At 38.5% G+C, this 27,738-nt stretch overlaps 1 protein-coding gene across 7 annotated transcripts in view; it reads left to right on the top strand.

Annotated features, from left to right (window-relative positions):
* Positions 1-26,914, top strand: part of LOC128699864 (probable E3 ubiquitin-protein ligase HERC1) — a gene marked incomplete at its 5' end in the record, with an annotated part of 163,798 nt that extends 136,884 nt beyond the window's left edge. For 6 of the 7 annotated variants that reach the window (XM_070102322.1, XM_070102323.1, XM_070102324.1 and 3 more), the window contains 7 exon segments: positions 2,396-2,603; positions 2,772-2,884; positions 4,837-4,917; positions 9,584-9,736; positions 10,315-10,448; positions 18,013-18,166; positions 22,772-26,914. In XM_070102322.1, coding sequence (XP_069958423.1) covers positions 2,396-2,603; positions 2,772-2,884; positions 4,837-4,917; positions 9,584-9,736; positions 10,315-10,448; positions 18,013-18,166; positions 22,772-22,978 — 1,050 coding nt within the window. 7 annotated transcript variants of the gene reach the window in all.
* Between the last annotated feature and the right edge of the window lie 824 nt (positions 26,915-27,738).

Below are 27,738 nucleotides of genomic sequence, written 5' to 3' on the forward strand. Positions count from 1 at the left end.
TTTCACCACTACTTATTCAGTAGTAGTATTGTCAGAAATGCACGAGCACAATGGTTCAAATGATCATTCAAGCCTCCAAACTGTAGTATCAGTGCCCAACTGGCAAGACAGTGATGGAGTGAGTGATGGTGAAAGTTTTTCTTCTTTTTTTTTGGCCACCCTGCCTTAGTGGGAAATGGCCAATGTGTTAAAAAAGCCCATCTCTGTCTTCATTTGTTAGTATGTAATTTAGTAAACTGCACTTAATTCCTTCAGGAATGCTTGGATGTTGGTGAAAGGCTCTTGATCCTAGGAATTTTAACTACCTTCCCATTCCTTGATTTAAACTTGATTAATTCCCATTCTTCAGGTACTGTACGATCCCTGTGGGTTTAGTGCTTCCCATGATTATAATTGATAATATTGATCTCTCACACTCGGGCACTGTATACGTGTTTATCTTCTTAAATTGTGAATTACTAAATTTTTTTTTTTTTTTTTTTTTTTTTTTTTTTTTTCAACAAGTCGGCCGTCTCCCACCGAGGCAGGGTGACCCAAAAAAGAAAGAAAATCCCCAAAAAGAAAATACTTTCATCATCATTCAACACTTTCACCACACTCGCACATTATCACTGTTTTTGCAGAGGTGCTCAGAATACAACAGTCTAGAAGCATAAACATATAAAGATACACAACATATCCCTCCAAACTGCCAATATCCCAAACCCCTCCTTTAAAGTGCAGGCATTGTACTTCCCATTTCCAGGACTCAAGTCCGACTATATGAAAATAACCGGTTTCCCTGAATCCCTTCACTAAATATTACCCTGCTCACACTCCAACAGATCGTCAGGTCCCAAGTACCATTCGTCTCCATTCACTCCTATCTAACACGCTCACGCACGCTTGCTGGAAGTCCAAGCCCCTTACCCACAAAACCTCCTTTACCCCCTCTCTCCAACCCTTTCGAGGACGACCCCTACCCCGCCTTCCTTCCCCTATAGATTTATATGCTTTCCATGTCATTCTACTGTGATCCATTCTCTCTAAATGACCAAACCACCTCAACAACCCCTCTTCTGCCCTCTGACTAATACTTTTATTAACTCCACACCTTCTCCTAATTTCCACACTCCGAATTTTCTGCATAATATTTACACCACACATTGCCCTTAAACAGGACATCTCCGCTGCCTCCAACCGTCTCCTCGCTGCTGCATTTACCACCCAAGCTTCACACCCATATAAGAGTGTTGGTACTACTATACTTTCATACATTCCCTTCTTTGCCTCCATAGATAACGTTTTTTGACTCCACATATACCTCAACGCACCACTCACCTTTTTTCCCTCATCAATTCTATGATTAACCTCATCCTTCATAAATCCATCCGCCGACACGTCAACTCCCAAGTATCTGAAAACATTAATTACTAAATATTATACAATTTAATGAGAGACTTCTCTAAGCTCTGCATCATTTATAATTCTCACCTGATATTCTTTACTCTGCCTGCTATGATAGCATCTCCCACATTTGTATTTGTCTCTTAAAAACCCTCATTCCCTCACTTTAAATTTCTTAATATTAATTTAGCTCCTCACAGTCAGCCTTGATGACTACCAGTAGCCTCACACAAGATAGATATACATAGAAATGCATATCTCTGTATATATACACGCTGAAGAGGGATTAAAGTATTCATGACTGGTGGTGAACAGATTACATGCAACCTTAATAACCTTATGTAGGCACTAGGCATTAAGCCCCATATTAACCAACCGAGCACCTAGTGTCCTGACTAATAAGAGATGGGCCACAATTAGTGGACAAAGGATCAAGCCTCCATTACTGCATTCACTGAATGACCCATACAGGTTTAGCCATTATTGTTACTGTAATTGATATAAACAATAAACCAGAAAGGGTCATATAACTCTGCAAGAAGAGATGTGCGAGAATAGGAATGTGCAAAGGTTAGGAGTGCATGAGTGGGCAGGGATATGTGAAGGTAGGGAATACATACAGGTTTAGTGCTTCATGCAATTCGTTACTTTGATACAGACTTGCCCTGATTGCTTCAGTCCTCTCTTATCCAGGTACATGAACACCTGCTTAGGTCATGGTACAGCTCAAAGCATGCATACACAGGGACTTTTGACTCGTAAATTACTATACTAATATTACATTTGAGAATGGGTTATCTTTACTGTATAAATATGCAGCTAGCATTAGACATTTTGAAATTAACTCTTAGTAAAACCTGTATATAGCATCAGAAGTCCTCATAAATCCTGTGGTAATTCTAATAATAAATTTTAAAATGGCTGTTGTTGACTATATATTGCTAATATTAAATCTGAAAATGGCTAGTGTTTAGTGTTTACTAAAGTAGCCCTTTTATTTTATCTATAGGTAAAACTTGTTGGAGAAGGAGCAGATGATGCAGGAGGAGTGTTTGATGACACCATGACTGAAATGTGTCATGAGCTTGTCACAGGCGCTGTCCCACTTCTCATACCCACACCCAATGCCATATCTGATGCTGGCAATAACCGAGATCGTTTCCTGCTTAACCCGGACCTCGCACAGCCTCATCACTTCATGTGGTTCAAGTTTTTGGGTGAGTGCAGAAGCACCAATAATAGTAGTAGTAGTAATAGGAGGGTGTGAGGCCATGATAGACTGATCCTTTACATTGTGTTTAATTTTGTCTTCTTGTGAGAGTTATTCTTGTGTAAATGATTATGATTTTTGTTTATTGTGCAGATTTAATTTTTTTTTTCTGCAGGTATACTGTTTGGTATTGCTATCCGCACGAAGAAACCACTGGCACTACCCCTCGCTCCATTAGTGTGGAAGCTCCTGGCTGGCATTGCTCCTTCATCAGCAGACTTAGAAGAGGTAAATATTGAATTAGGGAATTAACATTGATGAGCTATAATTAATCTCTACGGGGAAGTGGAAAAGAATTCTTCCTTCATAAGCCATGCGTGTCGTAAGAGGCGACTAAAATGCTGGGAGCAAGGGGCTAGTAACCTGTATAAATTACTAAATTTAAAAAGAAAAACTTGTTTTTCTCTCTAGGTCACCTTGTCTTGGTGGGATGCAGCCAGTGTTTTGAAAAAAAAAAAAAAATTAAAATTTACCATCTGAGACAGAGACTTCTTAACCTTTTTACGATTACAGACCCACCAATGGATTGCCCAATATGTCCCCATACCCCTTTGCCAGACTGGAAATTGTCATCAGCAGCAATCCTGTTAGGTCTCAGTATGACCTCAAAAGTTGTCAATAGCTTGGTTTTACCTAACATATGGATAGGTATCAACACAACACCTGATAGTTTACTCTAAACTAGCAACAACTTTTTATTTTTTATTTTTTCAGAGATCGAATTTGATATCCCCATTATGATTCCCATACCCCAATGGGGTATGGATACCCCGGTTAAGAATCCCTAATCTAAGGTGATGGAAAAAGCATGTAACTGAAGCAAGTGATTTTTTTTGTATATAAACTTTTCAGTTTGTTATACTGATAATGCTTTTATGGTTAATTTGTGTTAATAGAAATTTAACTTTATAAAATGTGTAGGAAAAAGTCTTCAGCATCTATTTTTCTTTTGTTATTTTACTTCAGTGTGCCATTGTACACAATCCAAATATCTGAACTTCAAATATTAGAGAACTCCTGAAAGCCAAAATTGGTTGTAAATTCTATGTAGATAAATTTAGTAATCTAGAATCTTGATTATAACAGAAGTTTCAACATTGACAAAATTTTGTTGGACCTTTTTCACCATCATCTTTTATTATTATTATCTAATTTTTTTAATACGTCACCTGTTTCCCACTGAGGCAAGGTGACCCAAAAAAAAAAAGAAAACTCCAGAAAGAAAGAAAAATTCATTGATCAACACTTTCACCATCACTCATAGATAATCACTGTCTTTGCAGAGGCGCTCAGATACGACAGTTTAGACGTTACTCTAAACAGTCAATATCCCAAACCCCCTTTCAGTGCATTTATATTTGAGCATTTGTATCACCTGTATGCTTATATTTTTGGATTAAAATGGGTTAGTAAATGTGGATTTTACTTCTATGAAAATTCTTAATGAGGATTGAATTTATTAATTTTTCTTGTTATTTATGAATGAAATGCTTTTAGGTTACCACACTGTTATGCAGCAGATATTGTCTGCATCATACCCTTTTATGATGCAGATGACAATATCTGTTGTAGGGGCTCTTTGATGGAGAGACTGTTATGGAGTCTCGCCTTCATATCTGCCCCCTCCTATGCTTAGTTGAGCCTGAGAGCTCAAATAGGACTGAGCTACAGCCTATTCGCGAGAGGGAGTCACGTGGTGTCAGGCTAGTTAGGGAGCCTGCCTATAATATTGCTAGGAAATAGATAAGTATTACACTGTTGACATATCTATGCATGCCACCAACAGATGAAATATTAAGGATTCATTCACTAACCTGCGTTATGGCCATAGTGGCCCCTATGCTTTTCTGCCGCAAAAACACCTCGAATATCGTTGATGATGATTTTTGTGATGGTGGTGGTTGATTAGAAAGAACAATTTGTATTTATAAAGGATTATAACAAAAAGCTTGGTTTATAAATTAAAGCCACACTACAGAAGGGAGAGAGAGTCATTATTTGAGAGAGACTGCCTCAGTGTACAAATTCAACTTCAAAATTAAACAGATTTTTTTTTTTTTCACATTCTGCTTATGTCACTGTCTTATTGTCAGTCTCATGAAAGACTAAATAATAATCTGTAATTATTGATGTAAAGCAACATTGCTTGTTTTGAGTTAATAAAAGTTTTATATTTGCAGGTAGATGTGGAATACATGCAGAGCTTAAGGGCCATCAGAGATATAGATCAAGATGGTGTAACAGAAGATACCTTCCATGATGTAAGACAGAGCTATTAAAGCAAATAATTATACAGAGCAGTTCCAAGTTTTGAATGATTTGCATATCTGGTGTTTGTTTACAAACAAGACATTTATATCCCTGAAGTAATTTTTTTTTTAAACACAATGGTCGTCTCCCGTGGAGGTAGGACGACCTGGAAAAAAAAAAAACTTTCACCACCATTCATTCTGTTATTGAAGCAGTTATTCTGTTCAATATGATATTACATAAAATAATTGTCATGTGTGTCTGTTCTTGCAGATCAGCATTCATAAAAAATATACTTTTGTTAGTATTATGGACCTTTTGCATAAGTGCAAATGATTGTAATTTAAGCATTTGTAAGTCGGCCTCTTTCCCTTACTCCTGTGTGTAATGAAATCTTTTCAGTAAAGAACACTGTATAAATGCATTAACACTGAGGCTAACAAATGCTGATGGCAAAAAGGGAGTTTCATTAAGTGTTTATGCACTTTGGGAAGAGTGTTAGTGATTGAGTTGGAAAATGTTCAAAAGAATTTAGGGAGTTTTGAACCAAGAGAGAGAGAGAGCACACTAATTGTGATAGGGATCTGAATGCTAAAGTGGGAGAAACTGTTGTGTGTAAGTTTGAGATTTTTTATTATTTTTATTATCACGCTGGCCGATTCCCACCAAGGCAGGGTGGCCCGAAAATGAAAAACTTTCACCATCATTCACTCCATCACTGTCTTGCCAGAAGGGTGCTTTACACTACAGTTTTTAAACTGCAACATTAACACCCCTCCTTCAGAGTGCAGGCACTGTACTTCCCATCTCCAGGACTCAAGTCCGGCCTGCCGGTTTCCCTGAACCCCTTCATAAATGTTACTTTGCTCACACTCCAACAGCACGTCAAGTATTAAAAACTATTTGTCTCCATTCACTCCTATCAAACACACTCACGCATGCCTGCTGGAAGTCCAAGCCCCTCGCACACAAAACCTCCTTTACTCCCTCCCTCCAACCTTTTCTAGGCTGACCCCTACCCCGCCTTCCTTCCACTACAGACTGATACACTCTTGAAGTCACTCTGTTTCGCTCCATTCTCTCTACATGTCCGAACCACCTCAACAACCCTTCCTCAGCCCTCTGGACAACAGTTTTGGTAATCCCGCACCTCCTCCTAACTTCCAAACTACGAATTCTCTGCATTATATTCACACCACACATTGCCCTCAGACATGACATCTCCACTGCCTCCAGCCTTCTCCTCGCTGCAATATTCATCACCCATGCTTCACATCCATATAAGAGCGTTGGTAAAACTATACTCTCATACATTTCCCTCTTTGCCTCCAAGGACAAAGTTCTTTGTCTCCACAGACTCCTAAGTGCACCACTCACCCTTTTCCCCTCATCAATTCTATGATTCACCTCATCTTTCATAGACCCATCCGCTGACACATCGACTCCCAAATATCTGAATACATTCACCTTCTCCATACTCTCTCTCTCCAATCTGATATCCAATCTTTCATCACCTAATCTTTTTGTTATCCTCATAACCTTACTCTTTCCTGTATTCACTTTTAATTTTCTTCTTTTGCACACCCTACCAAATTCATCCACCAATCTCTGCAACTTCTCTTCAGAATCTCCCAAGAGCACAGTGTCATCAGCAAAGAGCACCTGTGACAACTCCCACTTTGTGTGATTCTTTATCTTTTAACTCCACGCCTCTTGCCAAGACCCTCGCATTTACTTCTCTTACAACCCCATCTATAAATATATTAAACAACCACGGTGACATCACACATCCTTGTCTAAGGCCTACTTTTACTGGGAAATAATTTCCCTCTTTCCTACATACTCTAACTTGAGCCTCACTATCCTCGTAAAAACTCTTCACTGCTTTCAGTAACCTACCTCCTACACCATACACCTGCAACATCTGCCACATTGCCCCCCTATCCACCCTGTCATACGCCTTTTCCAAATCCATAAATGCCACAGACCTCTTTAGCCTTATCTAAATACTGTTCACTTATATGTTTCACTGTAAACACCTGGTCCACACACCCCCTACCTTTCCTAAAGCCTCCTTGTTTATCTGCTATCCTATTCTCCGTCTTACTCTTAATTCTTTCAATAGTAACTCTACCATACACTTTACCAAGTATACTCAACAGACTTATCCCCTTATAATTTTTGCACTCTCTTTTGTCCCCTTTGCCTATATACAAAGGAACTATGCATGCTCTCTGCCAATCCCTAGGTACCTTACCCTCTTCCATACATATATTAAATAATAGCGCCAACCACTCCAAAACTATATCCCCAACTGCTTTTAACATTTCTATCTTTATCCCATCAATCCCGGCTGCCTTACCCCCTTTCATTTTACCTACTGCCTCACGAACTTCCCCCACACTCACAACTGGCTCTTCCTCACTCCTACAAGATGTTATTCCTCCTTGCCCTATACATGAAATCACAGCTTCCCTATCTTCATCAACATTTAACAATTCCTCAAAATATTCCCTCCATCTTCCCAATACCTCTAACTCTCCATTTAATAACTCTCCTCTCCTATTTTTAACTGACAAATCCATTTGTTCTCTAGGCTTCCTTAACTTGTTAATCTCACTCCAAAACTTTTTGTTATTTTCATCAAAATTTGTTGATAACATCTCACCCACTCTCTCATTTGCTCTCTTTTTACATTGCTTCACCACTCTCTTAACCTCTCTCTTTTTCTCCATATACTCTTCCCTCCTTGCATCACTTCTACTTTGTAAAAACTTCTCATAACTTTTACTCCCTTACTACTCTCTTTACATCATCATTCCACCAATCGCTCCTCTTCCCTCCCGCACCCACTTTCCTGTAACCACAAACTTGTGCTGAACACTCTAACACTACATTTTTAAACCTACCCCATACCTCTTCGACCCCATTGCCTATGCTCTCATTAGCCCATCTATCTCCAATAGCTGTTTATATCTTACCCTAACTCCCTCCTCTTTTAGTTTATGAACCTTCACCTCTCTCTTCCCTGATGCTTCTATTCTCCTTGTATCCCATTTACCTTTTACTCTGTGTAGCTACAACAAGAAGGTGATCTGATATATGTGGCCCCTCTATAAACATGTACATCCTGAAGTCTACTCAACAGTCTTTTATCTACCAATACATAATCCAACAAACTACTGTCATTTTGCCCTACATCATATCTTGTATACTTATTTATCCTCTTTTTCTTAAAATATGTATTACCTATAACTAAACCCCTTTCTATACAAAGTTCAATCAAAGGACTCCCATTATCATTTACACCTGGCATCCCAAACTTACCTACCACACCCTCTCTAAAAGTTTCTCCTACTTTAGCATTCAGGTCCCCTACCACAATTACTCTCTCACTTGGTTCAAAGGCTCCTATACATTCACTTAACATCTCCCAAAATCTCTCTCTCTCCTCTGCATTCCTCTCTTCTCCAGGTGCATACACGCTTATTATGACCCACTTTCGCATCCAACCTTTACTTTAATCCACATAATTCTTGAATTTACACATTCATATTCTCTTTTCTCCTTCCATAACTGATCCTTCAACATTACTGCTACCCCTTCCTTTGCTCTAACTCTCTCAGATACTCCAGATATTATCTCATTTATTTCCCCCCACTGAAACTCCCCTACCCCCTTCAGCTTTGTTTCGCTTAGGGCCAGGACAAGGAGTAAATAGTAATGCCAGGACAAGGAGTAAATGGTAATGCCTCGAGTAATGGGGGCCTTTAATTGAATTTTGTACAGAAATATTTTTGATAATAGGTAATACTTCTTTCAGCAAGCTGGCCATATCCCACCTTAGCAGGGTGGCCCAAAAAGAAAAAAGTTTGTCTTTTTAACTTTAGTAATGTATACAGGAGAAGGAGTTACTAGCCCCTTGCTCCCGGCATTTTAGTTGCCCCTTACGGCATGCATAGCTTACAAAGGAAGAATTCTGCTGCACTTTCCCATGGAGACAAGAGGAAATAAACAAGAAGAACTAGTAAGAAAATAGAAGAAAACCCAGCGGGGTGTGTGTATATATATGCTTGTACATGCATGTGTAGTGTGACCTAAGTGTAAGTAGAAGTAGCAAGACGTACCTGAAATCTTGCATGTTTATGAGACAGAAAAAAAGACACCAGCAATCCTATCATCATGTAAAACAATTACAGGCTTCCGTTTTGCACTTGCTTGGCAGGACGGTAGTACCTCCCTGGGCGGTTGCTGTCTACCAACCTACTGCCTGGGAATAGGTAATACATATTTAAAAAAAAAAAAAAAAAAAGATAGCTGGACTTCAGTCCTGGATGTTTGGTGGGGATATTGCAATTTGGAGGGGCATCTAAACTACAGTATTGGAATGCCTCTGGTAATCCAGTGATGGAGTGAGTGATGGTGAAAGTGTTTCTTCTATTTCAAGTCGCCTTACCTCGATGGGAGACTTCAGTGTGATTTAAAAAAAAGTAATTAGAATAATATGACCCCTTTTAAATTCACAAAAACACTATTGTAGATTTAGCCACAAGCTCCATGAAAAATTAAGGATTCTTCGCAAAAACGTCAGGGTTGACCTATGCATGGAGTCGGGTTATACTTGGGTATACATGGTATTAATTTTTTTTATTTTAATTCAACATTATTTCATGGCAGGTAATTCCTCTGGAGAGCTTTGAGTGCATGAGCATGACAGGAGTAAGAGTCGCTGTAGTGCCAGGAGGCCGGGCAGTGCCACTCACATTCACCAATCGGCAGGAGTATGTCAATCGTACTATTTACTACAGATTGCACCAGATGGACAGACAGGTTCGTGTAAAAATTAAGATTCGAGTATGAGATCTACATGGTGCTCAATGAACCATATGGATTTCCTGCATTTGTACAATTATATTAATACAAAAAAACTTGACTTAGTGGGCTTTGGGAAAATGGGACAAAATCCACCAGGTTGATTTGGAAACAGGGACCCAAGTCCATTAGTTGAGGAATTGTTTTTGTTGTTACTTTCGTGGCAAAGCCACTTCATCTTTACTACACTATTACTGGGTACTTGCTTCTTCCTATATGCTTGGTAAAAGTGCACATGTGCAACTAATACGATATTTTGTTGTGGCAATGTTTTGCTCTCCCAGGCATTATCATAATTTCTTGACAGAGTTCCTGGAGAGTGAAATGTTGCCACAAAAAATGTTGCATTAATTGCACACATATTCCTTTACCTATCATTTTGTTGGTAATTCTACCAGCATAATTTCTTCCTATATGCCCGTTAAATGAAGGATTTCTGGTAGTTAGATCTGAAGAAGGCTGCGTTTTATGAGCGTACACCAGCAGAAGGAAAAAAAAAGATGTTCATTTGAGGTAATTTATATATGTATCTTCAGATTGGAGCTGTCAGAGAAGGTATGGCTTGGATAGTGCCTGTACCACTGCTCTCCCTGATGACAGCCTCACATCTAGAACAGCTAGTGTGCGGCCTCCCACACATATCAGTAGCCACTCTCAAGAAGGTTGTGAGGTAAGATACAGTGATCTTCTGTAATTACTTAGGGCCCATACATGAATTACCTGCATGTAGGAGAGAGGAGCTTATGACAACCACTTAGTTACACTTTATAAATGGTCCAAGTTGGACCAAAACGTCGTCATAAGGTTCTCTCCTATACGCAGGTTAGTGTGTGTGTGTGTGTGTGTGTGTGTGTGTGTGTGTGTGTGTGTGTGTGTGTCTTTGTGTGTCTGTGTGTGTCTGTCTGTCCATATATATCTGTATCTATCTATTGTACCCTTTTGTTTGTTACTCATGGCCCTTTAATGTTAATTTTCATGTTAGTACAGATTCTGGTGATGGGTTGTTGATCTTGGGAATTGCAGTATTCTACCATTCCTTGAATCAAGCGTGAATACCTTTTATCAGAATTTAAAAAAGGTACATACATTTACTGTCTGCATGGAGCCATTTAAGCATTTGGACTATTGGGAACACCTTAGAGTACTTTAAATATACTCCCTGAATGGATGGATGTTTTCTTAACAAACCGATCGTATCCCACTGAGGCAGCTTGACCTAAAAAAGAAAAACTAAAGTTTCTCTTTTTAATTTTAGTAATGCATGCAAGAGAAAGGGTTATCAGCCCCTTGCTCCCGGCATGTTAGTCGCCTCTTACGACACACATGGCTTATGGAGGAAGAATTCTGTTTCACTTCCCCATGAAGATAAGAGGAAATAAACAAGAACTAATAAAATATAGAGGAAAACCCAAAGGGGTGTGTATACACACACAAGTTGGCCGTCTCCCACTGAGGCAGGGTGACCCAAAAAGAAAGAAAATCCCCAAAAAGAAAATACTTTCATCATCATTCAACACTTTCACCTCACTCATAAATAATCACTGTTTTTGAAGACGTGCCCAGACACAACAGTTTAGAAGCATGTATAAAGATATATAACATATCCCTCCAAACTGCCAATATCCCAAACCCCTCCTTTAAAGTGCAGGCATTGTACTTCCCATTTCCAGGACTCAAGTCCAGCCATATAAAAATAACCAGTTTCCTTGAATCCCTTCACTAAATATTACCCTGCTCACACTCCAACAGTTTGTCAGGTCCCAAAAACCATTAGTCTCCATTCACTCCTATCTAACATGCTCACGCACGCTTGCTGGAAGTCCAAGCCCCTTGCCCACAAAACCTTCTTTACCCTCTACCTCCAGCCTTTTCGAGGATGACCCCTACCCCGCCTCCCTTCCCCTACAGATTTATACGCTTTCCATGTCATTCTACTTTGATCCATTCTCTCTTAATGACCAAACCACTTCAACAACCCCTCTTCAGCCCTCTAACTAAAATACTTTTATTAACTCCACACTTTCTCCTAATTTCCACACTCCGAATTCTCTGCATAATATTTACACCACACATTGTCCAACCACCTCCTCGCTGCAGCATTTACAACACTAGCTTCACACCCATATAAGAGTGTTGGTACCACTATACTTTCATACATTCCCTTCTTTGCCTCCATAGATAACTTTTTTTTGTCTCCACATATACCTCAATGCACCACTTGCCTTTTTTCCTTCATCAATTCTATGGTTAACCTCATCCTTCATAAACCCATCCGCTGACATGTCAACTCCCAAATATCTGAAAATATTAATTTCTTCCATACTCCCTCTCTCCAATGTGATATCCAATTTTTCTTTATCTAAATCATTTGATAACCTCATCACCTTACCCTTATCTATGTTCACACCCTCCCAAACTCATCCACTAACCTTTGCAACTTTTCTTTAGAATCTCCCAAAAGCACAGTATCATCAGCAAAAAGTAACTGTGTCACTTCCCATTTTGTATTTGATCCCCCATAATTTAATCCCACCCCTCTCCCCAACATCTTAGCATTTGCTTCTTTTACAACCCCATCTATAAATATATTAAACAACCATGGTGACATTACACATCCCTGTCTGAGACCTACTTTTACTGAGAAGTAGTCTCCCTCTCTTTTACACACCCTAATGTAAGCCTCACTATACTTATAAAATCTCTCTATAGCATTTAGTAACTTACTACGTATTCCATACACTTGTAACATCTGCCACATTGCTCCCTTATCCACTCTATCATATGCCTTTTCTAAATCCATAAATGCAATGAAAACTTCCCTACCTTTATCTAAATACATCGCCTACCCACTCTAAAGCCTCCTTGCTCATCCACAATCCTACTTTCTGTCTTACCTCTAATTCTTTCAGTAATAACCTTACATGCTCTCTGCCAATCCCTAGGTACCTTCCCCTCTTTCATACATTTATTAAACAGAAACACCAACTACTCCAACACTATATCCCTCCCCCATGCTTGTAACATTTCTGTCATGATCCCATCAGTTCCAGCTGCTTTACCCCCTTTCATTCTATGTAATGCCTCACGCACCTTTCCCACACTCGCATCCTGCTCTTCTTCACTCCTAAAAGATGTTAAACCTCCCTGGCCAGTGCATGAAATTACCACCTTCCTTTCTTCTTCGACATTTAAAGTTCCTCAAAATATTTCTGCATCTACCCAATACCTCCTGCTCCCCATCTACTAACTCCCCTACTCTGTTTTTAACTGACAAATCCATTTGTTCCCTAGGCTTTAACTTGTTTATCTCACTCCAAATTTTTTTCTTATTCTCTACAAAATTTCTTGACAGTGCCTCTCCTTTTACACTCTCACCACTCTCTTCACCTTTCTTTTACTCTTCATATACTCTGCTCTTCTTATAACACTTCTGATTTGTAAAAACCTCTCATACGCTATCTTTTTCTCTTTCATTACACCCTGTACTTCATCATTCCACCAATCACTCCTCTTTCCTCCTGCACCCACCCTCTTATAGCCAGAAACTTCTGCCCCACATTCTAATACTGCATTTTTAAAACTATTCCAACCCTCTTCAACCCCCCCCCCTTTCACTACTCATACTTGCGCTAGCGTACCTTTCTTCCAGTAGTTGCTTATATCTCACCCTAACTTCCTCCTCCCTTAGTTTATACACGTTCACCCCTCTTACTTGTTGCAATTTTCTTTTTGTCCCACCTACCTCTAACTGTAGCTACAACTAAATAATGATCCGATATATGAGTGCCCACCTACAAACATGTACATCCTGAAGCCTACCGATGAACCTTTTATCCACCAATACATAACCTAACAAACTACTTTCATTATGTGCTATATCATAACGTTTATACTTATTTATCCTCTTTTTCATAAAATATGTATTGCTTATTACCAAACCTCTTTCTTCACATAGCTCAATTAAGGCTCCCCATTTTCATTTATGCCTGGCAAGCCAAATTTACCTACTACTCCCTCCACAACATTTTTACCCACTTGAGCATTGAAATCCCCAACCACAAGTACTCTCGCACTTGGTTCAAAACTCCCTATGCACTCACTAAACATTTCCCAAAATCTCTCTCTCTCCTGTACACTTCTCTTCTCCAGGTGCATAAATGCTTACTATAACCCACTTTTCACATCCAACCCTTATTTTACTCTACATAATCCTTGAATTAATACATTTATATTCCCTCTTTTCCTGCCATAGTATATCCTTCAACATTATTACTACTCCTTCTTTAGCTCTAACTCGATTTGAAACCCCTGACCTATTCCCATTTATTCCTCTCCACTGAAACTCGCCCACCCCCTTCAGCTTTGTTTCACTTAGTCAGGATATCCAGCTTCTTATCATTCATAATACCCACAATCATATCTTTCTTATTCGCACAACATCCATGCACATTCAGACATCCCACTTTGACGGTTTTCTTCTTTTTCTTTTTAGTAGGCTATACGGAAAAAGGGATTACTAGTCCATTGTTCCCGGCATTTTAATTGACTTTTACAACATGCGTGGCTTATGGAGGAAAGATTCTTATTTCACTTTCCCATGGATATAAAATGAAAAGCAATAAGAACAAGAACTTTCTTTCTTTCAACACACTGGCCGTATCCCGCCGAGGCGGGGTGGCCTAAAAGGAAAAACAAAAGTTTCTCCTCTTACATTTAGTAATATATACAGGAGAAGGGGTTACTAGCCCCTTGCTCCTGGCATTTTAGTCGCCTCCTACAACACGCATGGCTTACGGAGGAAGAATTCTGATCCACTTCCCCATGGAGATAAGAGGAAATAGACAAGAGCAAGAACTAGAAAGAAAATAGAAGAAAACCCAGAGGGGTATGTATATATATACTTGTACATGTATGTGCAGTGTGACCTAAGTGTAAGTAGAAGTAGCAAGATGTATCTGAAATCTTGCATGTTTATGAGACAGAAAAAAGACACCAGCAATCCTACCATCATGTAAAACAATTACAGGCTTTCGTTTTACACTTACTTTGCAGGACGGTAGTACCTCCCTGGGTGGTTACTGCCTACCAACCTACTACATGTATATACAGTATATATCTTATTTCTTCTTTCAACGCACTGGCTGTATCCCACCAAAGCAGGGTGGCCAAAAAAAGAAAAACAAAAGTTTTTTTTTTTAACTTTAGTAATGAATACAGGAAAAGGGGTTACTAGCCCATTGCTCCTGGCATGTTAGTCGCCTCTTACAATATGCATGGCTTACAGAGGAAGAATTCTGTTCCACTTCCCCATGGAGATAAGAGGAAATAAGGAAGAACTAGTAAGAAAATAAAAGAAAAACCAGAGGGGTGTGTATATATACGCTTGTACATGCATATGTATTGTGACCTAAGTGTAAGTAGAAATAGGAAGACGTACCTGAAATCTTGCATGTTTGAGATGGAAAAAAAGACACCAGTAATCCTACCATCATGTTAGACAATTACAGGCTTCCTTTATACCAGTGTTATTCACTAATTTTTGCAAGAGAGCCACTTCGATTAAACACATTGATTGAGAGAGCCGCAGCTACTGCAAGTTAGCGTAACTCAACTAAATTAAGTAGTACTGAGCTGCTAGTGCAATATAGTAAACGAGAAAAATTAGACATAGTAATATTAGCCTGCATATCTTGTTATTAATAGTGGCTCGCAAGCCGCGCAATGAATACCACTGCTTTATACAATCACTTGGCAGCACAGTAGAACCTCCCTGGGTGGTTGCTGTTTACCAACCTACTGCCTGATTTTGTTATTGTTATAAAGCACTGTGGCGAGGGTGTTCCATAAATGTGTATGGTGTCAGAGTTTTGGGTGGGTGGTCAGAGTTACACATTTCATGTGTGTCCATTGGCTGTTGATACTTGTTCATCTGGTATTATGCATATGATTATGAAGTGCTTTCCCCACAGTGCAAACACCTCACATTGTGTGCAAGTTGTCCTCAAGTTGGTGCAGTAGAATACATAACTGCAACACTCCCATCCTTGTGCAACATACTTTTTCTAAGAAGAGTGAATAACACTGTGAGTGAAGGCATATCAAGAGAATATTTTTCTTCAGTTACCCCTCCAGTAATACTATACTGTACACAGCTTCTCTGGTGTTGGACTAGAGAAAACACAATTCTTGCTCTCTACTATAATCCACTCTGCCACTACAACCTCATGACTCATGAAATCATAATGACACAATTGCAAACAAACCATACCACGGGTATTTGTCATATGTATGCCATATTTGTGTCAATTTGTTCCACTGTGGTTGTATGTATTTTGTTTATATGATATGTAGCGTGTTTCTTGTATAATTTTGAAAAAATGTCAGATGAGTTAATGAAAATTCTACAATAACGTTATAATATGAGACATTTAAAGCGCCTGAGAGGTTTTGTTATTGTTATAAGTTTCTTTTTCAAGCCACCCTGCCTTGGTGGGAGATGGCTGATGTGTTAATAAAAAAAATTATTATAATTATTATTGCTGCTGCTTCTTCAACACTAGTGAGACAATTATTTTAATACACAAATAACCCACACATAGAAGAGAGGAGCTTATGACGACGTTTTGATCTTAGTTGGACGATTTACAAGTTGGACTGAAACGTCATTGTGAGCTCCTCTCTTCTATGTGCGGGTTATTTGTGTATCGTTCCAGTCACGGTATTGTGCATTTTTTTGTTAGTGATTTTAATATTCCTGCACGCTAGCACAGTGTGTAAGTTTATTTAGGTACAGGTACACACAAGTACAATTATCAGAGTATATACAGTGGACTCCCGGTTTTCGTCCTTAATCCATTCCAGAAGGTCAGTCAAAATCCGAAATGGACGAAAACCGAAGTAATATTTCCTGTAAGAAATAATGTAAATCCAGTTAATCTGTTCGACACCTAAAAATATTAACAAAAAATACGTTTTATAGAGAATAACTATAGTTTTACATACAGAAAACAATGGGAAATAAATATAATGTACATGACTAATTTTAGTGGATAAATGAACATTTAAATCACTATTACATACATTTATTGAAGACTCTTGTTGGTGTATGGAAGACGACGAGGAGGGGAGAGGGAGGAGAGGTTATTGTTTGGAAGGGGAAATCCCCCTCCATAGGACAGGTATCAAAGCTGCATCCGGGGTTACTTCCTTTGTTTGTCTTTTACTGGCATTAGGACCAGCTTGAGAGTCACTGGACCCCTGTCACACAAGCTTTTTCTTGAATGCTATCATGTTTCTCACCTTCTTTACCAAAGGGCTGGCACTAGAAACTTTCTTTGGCCCCTTGGTGGCTTATTTTGCAGGTGCACTCAATAAACAAGCTCAAAAAATAATGAATTATTACAAAATGTTTCAAATGAATGTGTGGAGTATTGCTCACTGAACCAGTGACAGAGGCAGACTGAGTCACGTGTGTGAGCATCCGCGTCCCAGGCAGGTGGACGTGTCTGATATGGACGATTTCCGAGTGGAGGTACGAATCCTGGGGTAAAATTTCGCCCCAAAAAAAGTGGTAGAAATCCGAATTGTACGATATCTGCACCAGATGAAATCCGGGGGTCCACTGTATATAAAATGCACATTAATTTTAAAACACTTGAAATTTTGGAAAGATTTTAGACATAATCGAGAGACGCTGAGTTCACAGAGGAGGTAAACAATCAGTGGCGCACAGACATTGTAAGAGCGAATGAGGGAGCCGTATAAAATTTTTGGTTATAATATGAAGTGTCCATTTAGCGAATTGCAGTAAAGGAGCGCCCTCCTGTATATAAATTAGCATGGTGTTGATTTTCAGTTTTCTAGGAATGAATTTTCTGTACAAATAGAAAGCCTACTGTATAAATTTGCTGTACCTCTTGGAAAGAAATGTGAAGAATTCTTTACACTGTTTTACTAAAATTATTATTCATGGAGTGTTAAGCCCATAGGGGTCATATAGCACCTGAGGGAATGGGAGGTCTTCAAACTATTCAAGGATTTAGAGCACAACTTCATAAATCAAGAGTCCCTCACCAGTATCAAGGAACCTTCCTTGAGAGCATTTTACTACAAATATTGATACAAAAAATTGGTTTTGTTGCTCCTAAGCCTTGTGTGTGATGTTTTTAACAAAGCATATATATCAGCCTGATCTCAATCAATGAATTTTTTGTACAAATTTTTGTCTTTTCTAGATATCGTGAGGTGGATGAGCACGATCCTCTTGTGGTATGGTTGTGGTCAATCCTGGAGTCGTTTAGCCCCTGTGAGAGAGTTCTTTTTGTAAGATTTGTTTCTGGCAGGTCACGGCTTCCAGCCAACTTGGCTGACCTGTCACAACGCTTCCAGGTATGCTAGTGGCATATCACTCAAATCAGTATTATTGCTAAATCTGAATACAAGTCATTGACTAATATGTAAATTTTTGGGCCCTCTTGTTTTAGTAATTTTTTTTGTTTTTACCCTAATAAGAACATAAAGAATGTAAAAAAGAAGGAACACTGCAACAGGCCTACTGGCCTATGCAAGGCAGGTCCAATTCTCCCACTGGCTTAAGCCAACTTCCTTGACCTAGGCAGGTCAGTCACGTCACTTAAGGGAGGAACACTGCATCCAACCTAGTAGCACAAGCTAGTCGGGTCCAACTCTCGCCCACCCACACCCACTCGTGTATTTATCCAACCTATTTTTAAAACTACACAACGTCTTAGCTTCTATGACGGTACTCAGGAGTTTGTTCCACTCATCCACAACTCTGTTACCAAAACAGTGCTTTCCTATATCCTTCCTGAATCTGAATTTTTCCAATTTAAAACCATTGCTGCGAGTCCTGTCAATGTTAGATATTTTTAGCATGCTATTGACATCCCCTTTATTAATTCCTGTTTTCCATTTATACACCTCAGTCCTATAATCCCTAATTCTATGCCTTTCTAGAGAGTGCAGATTCAGGGCCCTCAGTCTATCCTCATAGGGAAGATTTCTGATACATGGGATCAACTTTGTCATCCTCCTTTGTACGTTGTCCAGTGCATTTATATCCATTCTGTAATACGGTGATCAAAACTGTGCAGCATAATCTTAATGAGGCCTAACCAAAGATATATAGAGTTGAAGAAAAACCTGAGGACTTCTGTTATTTATACTTCTTGCTATGAAGCCAAGGATTCTGTTAGCTTCATTGTGAACACTTATGCACTTTTGTGTTGGTTTCAGGTTACTGCTAACCAGAACTCGTAAATCCTTTTTGCAACCCATAATATTAAGATCTACATTATGTAGTTTGTATGTAGCATGGTTATTTTCCTGTCCAACATTTAGAACTTTGCATTTGTCTATATTAAACTGCATCTGCCACTTCTCCGACCGCTGCATCAGTCTATTCCAATCATCCTGGAGTCTCTTTAATGTCCTCATTAGAAATGTATTGAATGGCCTGTTTTGGTGTCATCAGCAAATTTGCTTATGTCGCTATTTATTCCCTCATCTATGTTGTTTATGTAAAATGTGAACAACAATGGGCCCAACACTGACCCCTGTGGAACACAGCTTGTGATGTGTCCCCATTCTGATTTCTCCCCATTTATGCAAACTCTCTACTGTCTATTTGTCAACCATGCCTCTACCCAGGAAAAAATTTTTTATTCCATGTGCCTTAAGTTTCCTCAACAGCCTCTGATGTGGAACTCTATGGAAAGCCTTACAAACCAACAAGACAGGGTAACCCAAAGAAGGAAACACATTCATCATTTGTTAAGTAACTGTTTTACCAGTGGTGTAAAGGCATAACAAATCAAATAGCCCTCTGAATCTCATTCCAAGTGAATTCGAGGGAAGGCACTGTATTTACTGCCTCCAGAACATCAGTTGGGCTAATCCGCTTTCCTGAATTCCTTCAGAACTGTTACCTTGCTCACAGCAAGTTAAATCCTAAAATCACTCGTCTCCACTCATCCTGATGTAACAGGATTGAAAATACCTGTTGCATAATTTTTTTTTTTATTACACCTGCCATATCCCACCAAGGTAGGGTGACCCAAAAACAGTTGGCTCATAATTTCTATAAATGTGTGTATTAATGGGGTAGTGAGTTGAAATTTTACTTCACTAAGCCATGTGTAGTATTTAAGGTTACTAAAACGCCAGGAGAAAGTGACTAGTAACACCTTTCTATGCCAGTTACTAAGAAGATGAAGGAAGTTTTGAAGATTGGGTTGAGTGTGCGTGGGTGTACAGGTGAGAATTTTTCACGTTATGGATGAAAAGAAGCTGGATGTTGTAGCATTAAGTGAAACAAAGCTAAAGGAGGTAGGCGAATTTTTAATGGGGAGAATTAACTGGGACTAGATTGGGTGTATCAAAGATCAGAGATAGAGGAGTAGCAATATTAAATGATCAGCTATAGACAGAAAATGTTGTAATTGTATAAATTCAAAAATCATGTGGGTTACTATAAAAGTGGGATGGGAGAAATAGGTTATAGGGTAGAGGAGAGAGATTTTGGATTATGTTTGATTGGAGTGGCAACAAGTGTTTTTTAATTTGTGCTATTGTAGTGTGAGTAAGGTAACATTTATGAAGGGATTTGGGAAGCCTGGTTAGCCTGACTTAAGTCCTGGAGGTGAGGTCAGTACCTGAACTCTGAATGTGAGGGGTAGGGATGTTGCATTTCGGAGGGTCATCCGAATTACATCAGTTATATCAAGTCTGGTTAGCTGGACTTAGTCCTGGAGGTGGGAAGTACAGTGCCTGTACTTTAAAGGAGAGGTTTGGGATATTGGCTGTTTGGAGTGACATCTAAAGTGTCGTGTCTGGGCACTTCTGCATAGACAGTGATTATACATGATTATTTATTTTATTATCACACCGGCCGATTCCCACCAAGGCAGGGTGGCCCGAAAAAGAAAAACTTTCACCATCATTCACTCCATCACTGTCTTGCCAGAAGGGTGCTTTACACTACAGTTTTTAAACTGCAACATTAACACCCCTCCTTCAGAGTGCAGGCACTGTACTTCCCATCTCCAGGACTCAAGTCCGGCCTGCCGGTTTCCCTGAATCCCTTCATAAATGTTACTTTGCTCACACTCCAACAGCACGTCAAGTATTAAAAACCATTTGTCTCCATTCACTCCTATCAAACACGCTCACGCATGCCTGCTGGAAGTCCAAGCCCCTCGCACACAAAACCTCCTTTACCCCCTCCCTCCAACCCTTCCTAGGCCGACCCCTACCCCGCCTTCCTTCCACTACAGACTGATACACTCTTGAAGTCATTCTGTTTCGCTCCATTCTCTCTACATGTCCGAACCACCTCAACAACCCTTCCTCAGCCCTCTGGACAACAGTTTTGGTAATCCCGCACCTCCTCCTAACTTCCAAACTACGAATTCTCTGCATTATATTCACACCACACATTGCCCTCAGACATGACATCTCCACTGCCTCCAGCCTTCTCCTCGCTGCAACATTCATCACCCACGCTTCACACCCATATAAGAGCGTTGGTAAAACTATACTCTCATACATTCCCCTCTTTGCCTCCAAGGACAAAGTTCTTTGTCTCCACAGACTCCTAAGTGCACCACTCACTCTTTTTCCCTCATCAATTCTATGATTCACCTCATCTTTCATAGACCCATCCGCTGACACGTCCACTCCCAAATATCTGAATACGTTCACCTCCTCCATACTGTCTCCCTCCAATCTGATATTCAATCTTTCATCACCTAATCTTTTTGTTATCCTCATAACCTTACTCTTTCCTGTATTCACCTTTAATTTTCTTCTTTTGCACACCCTACCAAATTCATCCACCAATCTCTGCAACTTCTCTTCAGAATCTCCCAAGAGCACAGTGTCATCAGCAAAGAGCAGCTGTGACAACTCCCACTTTGTGTGTGATTCTTTATCTTTTAACTCCACGCCTCTTGCCAAGACCCTCGCATTTACTTCTCTTACAACCCCATCTATAAATATATTAAACAACCACGGTGACATCACACATCCTTGTCTAAGGCCTACTTTTACTGGGAAAAAATTTCCCTCTTTCCTACATACTCTAACTTGAGCCTCACTATCCTCGTAAAAACTCTTCACTGCTTTCAGTAACCTACCTCCTACACCATACACTTGCAACATCTGCCACATTGCCCCCCTATCCACCCTGTCATACGCCTTTTCCAAATCCATAAATGCCACAAAGACCTCTTTAGCCTTATCTAAATACTGTTCACTTATATGTTTCACTGTAAACACCTGGTCCACACACCCCCTACCTTTCCTAAAGCCTCCTTGTTCATCTGCTATCCTATTCTCCGTCTTACTCTTAATTCTTTCAATTATAACTCTACCATACACTTTACCAGGTACACTCAACAGACTTATCCCCCTATAATTTTTGCACTCTCTTTTTTCCCCTTTGCCTTTATACAAAGGAACTATGCATGCTCTCTGCCAATCCCTAGGTACCTTACCCTCTTCCATACATTTATTAAACAATTGCACCAACCACTCCAAAACTATATCCCCACCTGCTTTTAACATTTCTATCTTTATCCCATCAATCCCGGCTGCCTTACCCCCTTTCATTTTACCTACTGCCTCACGAACTTCCCCCACACTCACAACTGGCTCTTCCTCACTCCTACAAGATGTTATTCCTCCTTGCCCTATACACGAAATCACAGCTTCCCTATCTTCATCAACATTTAACAATTCCTCAAAATATTCCTTCCATCTTCCCAATACCTCTAACTCTCCATTTATAACATGAATGATGGTGAAATTGTTTCTTTTTATGGGTGAGACTGCTGACGTGTTAAAAAAAAAAATGCAGCAAGACTGATTTGAAGAAACAGTGGGGAAAGTTTTCTTTTTAAGATATCCTACCTTGGAGTGTGACATCTGACAATTTAAAAAAAAAAGTTAGTCTAAAACAATTTTCTGTTGCAGGTAATGCGTGTGGATAGGCCCATAGATACTCTCCCAACAGCTCAGACATGTTTCTTCCAGCTTAGACTTCCACCATACTCAAGCCAGGAAGTGATGGCAGAGAGGCTGCGATATGCTATTAACAACTGCCGTTCTATTGACATGGACAATTACATGTTAGCTAGAAACCAGGACCCCAATCACCACTCAGATGATGATGAATTTTGAACAGTGGCAGTAGATTAATGTCAATGAAATGTGTGGAATGGTAGTTAATGATTGTTTTAAACATTGTTCTCTAAGATATTCATGGTGACCTCGATATAACTACAGTAGCAGGGTCTGGAATACGAAGATTGATGTCCTTGCCAGATTATGTTTGTTACCCCAACTGGTAGGAAACTGTTAAAACTGTTGCTTTTTTATATTTTATATATTATTGTGGTTATATTATTTGTGACAGCCTATTAGATCTATACAAAAATGGTTTGCATCTAATTTTTGTTTGACAGTTATTGATATAAGGAAGAATTTCATGCAAAGCTGCATGCAGTATTTGCACCTTGAATATTTGTATTAAATTCTAATCTTGTAAATGTTAAGCTGCATTGGGTTACAAGAAACACAGAAGATTCTCAAATAACCTCAGAATGCAAATCAGACATTAGCGTGTGTTTCTCACTCGTATGTTTTTGTGATAGGCGATGTCATGTAGAATAACTTTCATGGTATGTAGAATTAATGCATTAGGCTGTTGTATTTGTTGATGTCAGTACTGTATTGAAATTAGTAATGAGCTGATGAAATGCCGAACCACACTAACCATGTTTGCTAAATTAATGTCTAAACTAGTCTTGAACCACCAATGACCAAAAAGAAAAAGTAATGACATATATTGAATGTATTTTCTTTCTTAATTTTGTACTTTTGATATTCTGTATAGAATAAATGTATATAATGCTGTGTGGTGGATTAGATACATTGCTATATTAAATATATTTTTGCATAATCAGGTGAAGTAAATTAAAATTAACTGGTTATTAATTTTTTATATTATAAGCTAAAGAAATAATTATAAATGAATAAAATGTCACTGAATTAGTTATCTCATAATGCAGCAGTAATAGGCAAAGTATGAGATTTGCCAGAAAAAAAAAAAAAAACTGGTTGGTATAGATGTTGCATTCTGATGTATTTTTCATGCATTCACAGTCAGGTAGAATTTATTTGTGAAGTTTACCACATGAGCTGTTTCTCACCAAGGTTGAAAATTTTAATGATATACATTAATAACAATATCTCAGCCATGAAATTTAAACCAACATAGATATAATAATAACCCACAAGTAAGTGGAAAAAAAAAAACCACTTTAGAGATCACATTAGCAGTGTGCTAGAGTACTGGTGGGTTTTAGCTAATTCTGACAGTATCAGGAAGAATTTTTTTCATCTTATCCCTAGTTCATGTGTACACTTGTATATTGCACATCACTGTCTTTTCCTGCCTTTGGTCAGTATTGTGGTACCATTTTTTTTTTTTTTTTACAAAGAAACTCTGGCATAAAAGTGATGAGCATTCATTAATGGCATTGGTTAATTTTAATGTAAACCTTAATCTAACATTACATACTAGAACATGCGAAGCAAGCACCAGATGAGCCTGGCCCAAGGCCGGGCTTTGAGAATGAGGAAAAAAATACTCTGAACTCATCAAAGGTAGCTTTGGTGCGTTTTCTCGTGTTTACTTGTAAATGAGTTTTCCGTTAGCCCTTTCACTTATTTCACAAGTTGATTTTAAAATTAACCAAATTTTTAAGATTAACCGAAGCAATGGCTAACTGAAATTATTTAGGATATAACAAGTATGATGAGGATTTAGTTTTGATTGTAATGTGATAACAAATATATCATCATATAACAAATATTATGATATATTAAAAAATACTGCACTCTGAAGGGGGTGGAGATACTTGCAGTTCTGACCTAGTATTGGCACTCCTCTGACAAGACAGTGATGGAGTGAGTGATGGTGAAAGTGTTTTTTCTTTTATGAGCCACCCTGCCTTGATGGGAGATGGCCAGTTTGTTGAAAAGCCCTAAACTCATATGGGCTGTGGAAAAAATGTCAATTTGTTAACATTACAAAAAAAAATCACCATTTTCATATTTACTTTCAACTTTCAATCAGTAACTTAACAGTTTATGTATAAGACCATGCAAGATTTTATGGTGTATAAACGGTGTATTTTTCACTAAAGTGTAGCTGCAATACTTAGCAGTCTTACAGTGCATATGTAAAATGTAAAGAAATAATAGTAATGTATTGTTGCAGTTTAGGGACCAAACCAAAACTTCACAACCATTGCTTCAACTCTAGTGTCATTGCTTTATGTTCAGCACTGGTTCCATTGGTTCAAGGGGCTTTCAGGGGGTCAGTACTGATTCCATTGGCTCAAGGGTTCAATACTAGTTTCATTGGTTAATGTTCAATACTTGTTTTAGGGGTTCAGTACTTGTTCCACTAAGTGTGGTTTGCATTCCATCACTAATTTGTGCTTTTTTTTCACTAAAGAAGCTGCATAGGAAACACAGTATCAATGCACATTTGTGTTTGATTTGTTTGATTTCATTCTGAAATTCACTCTTAAATTTCTCTTGTGTTGTATACTCAAATAGCAGTTTTGAAAAAAAAATATTTATAATTTTTGTGTACAGAAAGTGAGGTTTACTGTACACACGACTGATATTCTTAGTAATCTATTTGTAAGTTTAAGAATACAGTACCAAAGTTTTTCTACGATTTTATTGTAAAGGTGGACACGTGCGACTTAGAAATGTCATTGTCAGTGTGGGAGGAAAAAGGCAAAAATAACTGGCAAGAAATGTTAGACTTTGTCAAAGCTTTTAATAGAATGTGGTACTTCTCTAGATATTGATGACTTTTCATATTTTTTGTGTTATGCACTCATAAAAGGAGGGAAAGAATGGGGGTGAGGGTGTTATGGCACTGCTGTGATTCTACTGAACACTTGACCCCATCTCTGGTGAAGGTAGGGAGGGAGGAATAGTGGAAGTTAAAAAAAAAAAAATGTATATATATGACATAGCTCTTCTCAGAATGGTTACAGGCTCCCTCTCCAGTTGATAAATATACTAATTAGGTTTATCTCCATTTTCCTCACATTTAACTGATGTAGAGGATATAAAAATATCATGGGGACTGATGATGCAGGAAACTGCTAATTTAGTTCCATCTGTGAAGCCCTGTGATTGATAATGTAGCAAACATTATCCAGATGCAAGAGCAGAATTGGTCACTAAGAAAGAGGTACTTGGCAGCTGGAGTTATTAAGCAGAGGGGAGTAGTTTTTTATCATTAGAAATCAAGTTTTACAAACAGCTGTTAAGTGGGGATCTACTGTGCCATTAAATATTCCAGAAAACTGAGGGAGGTGCTGCAACATGTAATGAACTCTATCGTGTCTCCCGGGGTCATGGACAAAGCCGACAAAAATTCTCTTGAATATTCTTTTGAAAAAGTCCACACAGTTGAGACTGCAATACACCATATCATACCTTGCTTTAGTTTCTGCATTTCTGCCTAACCCAGCAACAGAATTACTGGCATAAATACTGTAGCAGGTTTTCTTGACAATAACAGCTGTAATTTTCACACAAGATTTAGCAATAGCATGAAAATAAATGCGTTGGCATATTTGACATTATTCCAATTAAAGGGCCAAAATACTTCTTGCAGGAAGGCTGTGATGCGAGGCTCCAAATGGAGTAATCCACTTTGTGCATACCTACTGATCAAAATATGCTTGGGATTAATTTAATTAATTTCTACCATATTTACAGCTAGTCATGGTTGTTCGTATCCGTTTTGTTCAAATATTCACAGTTTAAATGCTTATGAAGCAAAAACACTCAGTAAAATTATGAATCTTGATTTAGGTTTTAAGGTTCTTGAATATTTCAATTTTTATGTATTTTCCATTGATTCCATTTGTAATTAATGATTGTGTTTGATGTACATTTTTCACAATTTATTAGAAATGAATAGTATAATTTGCATACTTGTTGAAAAATTGATGATCAGGCTTGTAACTTATTGCTTTTATTTATTGTACTAGTATTTTCAGAATACAAGTATACTGTATATTCTTCATTTTATTGTCATCCTGTAGACAGAAACTTTTGGAACAATACTTTCACGTATCAGACGAGTTACTTTTATGAAAATTTGGGATTTACATGAAACTGCATAATGTGGACTAAAGAACACATGGAAAAAACATGGTAGTGTTCTTGATACAGGCAGTCCCTGCTTATACAGCAGGTGAGGTTCTGGGCTATTGATTTAAAGTGAAATGTAGCTTTTTTCACTCATATATTTCATATATTGAGTGAACAATAAAGCTAGGCTTAAAATAATCCATATACAGTTCGTACATTACTTACCTTAAAATATTTTTGTCGTTAGCTTATAGTGTGTGGTGAATATTTATTGTAGGAACTTTGAATAAATGAAGAATAGGTATAATTGAAAATCACTTCATTAGTGAAATGCCATAAAGGTAAGCACTGTAGGATAAAATGATTGTCAATGTAGGGAAAAGGATGATGTGATGTATTGTGATTGTTGTACTTGTTGGTGATTGTTTAATAAGTCCTACGTTTTTGATCATTTGATATATCATACAGATCTTTGTTTCTACAAGTACATGTACAAGGTGTACAGGCCTAGCTGACATTAATGACACTACTATATGGAAAGCCCCTTGTTATGCACAGCATTTTGGGCAAATTAGGTTTTTTTTTTCCCCAGGATGCAATCTACACCAATCGACTAACACCCAGGTACCATTTTACTGCTCGGTGATCAGTGACAGCAGGTATTTTAATGTTTGCACCAGTGCCAGGGATCGAACCACAGACCTCAATGTGTGAGTAGAGTTCGTTGAACCTTCTTAACATTAAATATA

The sequence above is a fragment of the Cherax quadricarinatus genome, chromosome 81 (genome assembly GCF_038502225.1).
Source record: "Cherax quadricarinatus isolate ZL_2023a chromosome 81, ASM3850222v1, whole genome shotgun sequence".
NCBI classification, from domain to species: domain Eukaryota; kingdom Metazoa; phylum Arthropoda; class Malacostraca; order Decapoda; family Parastacidae; genus Cherax; species Cherax quadricarinatus.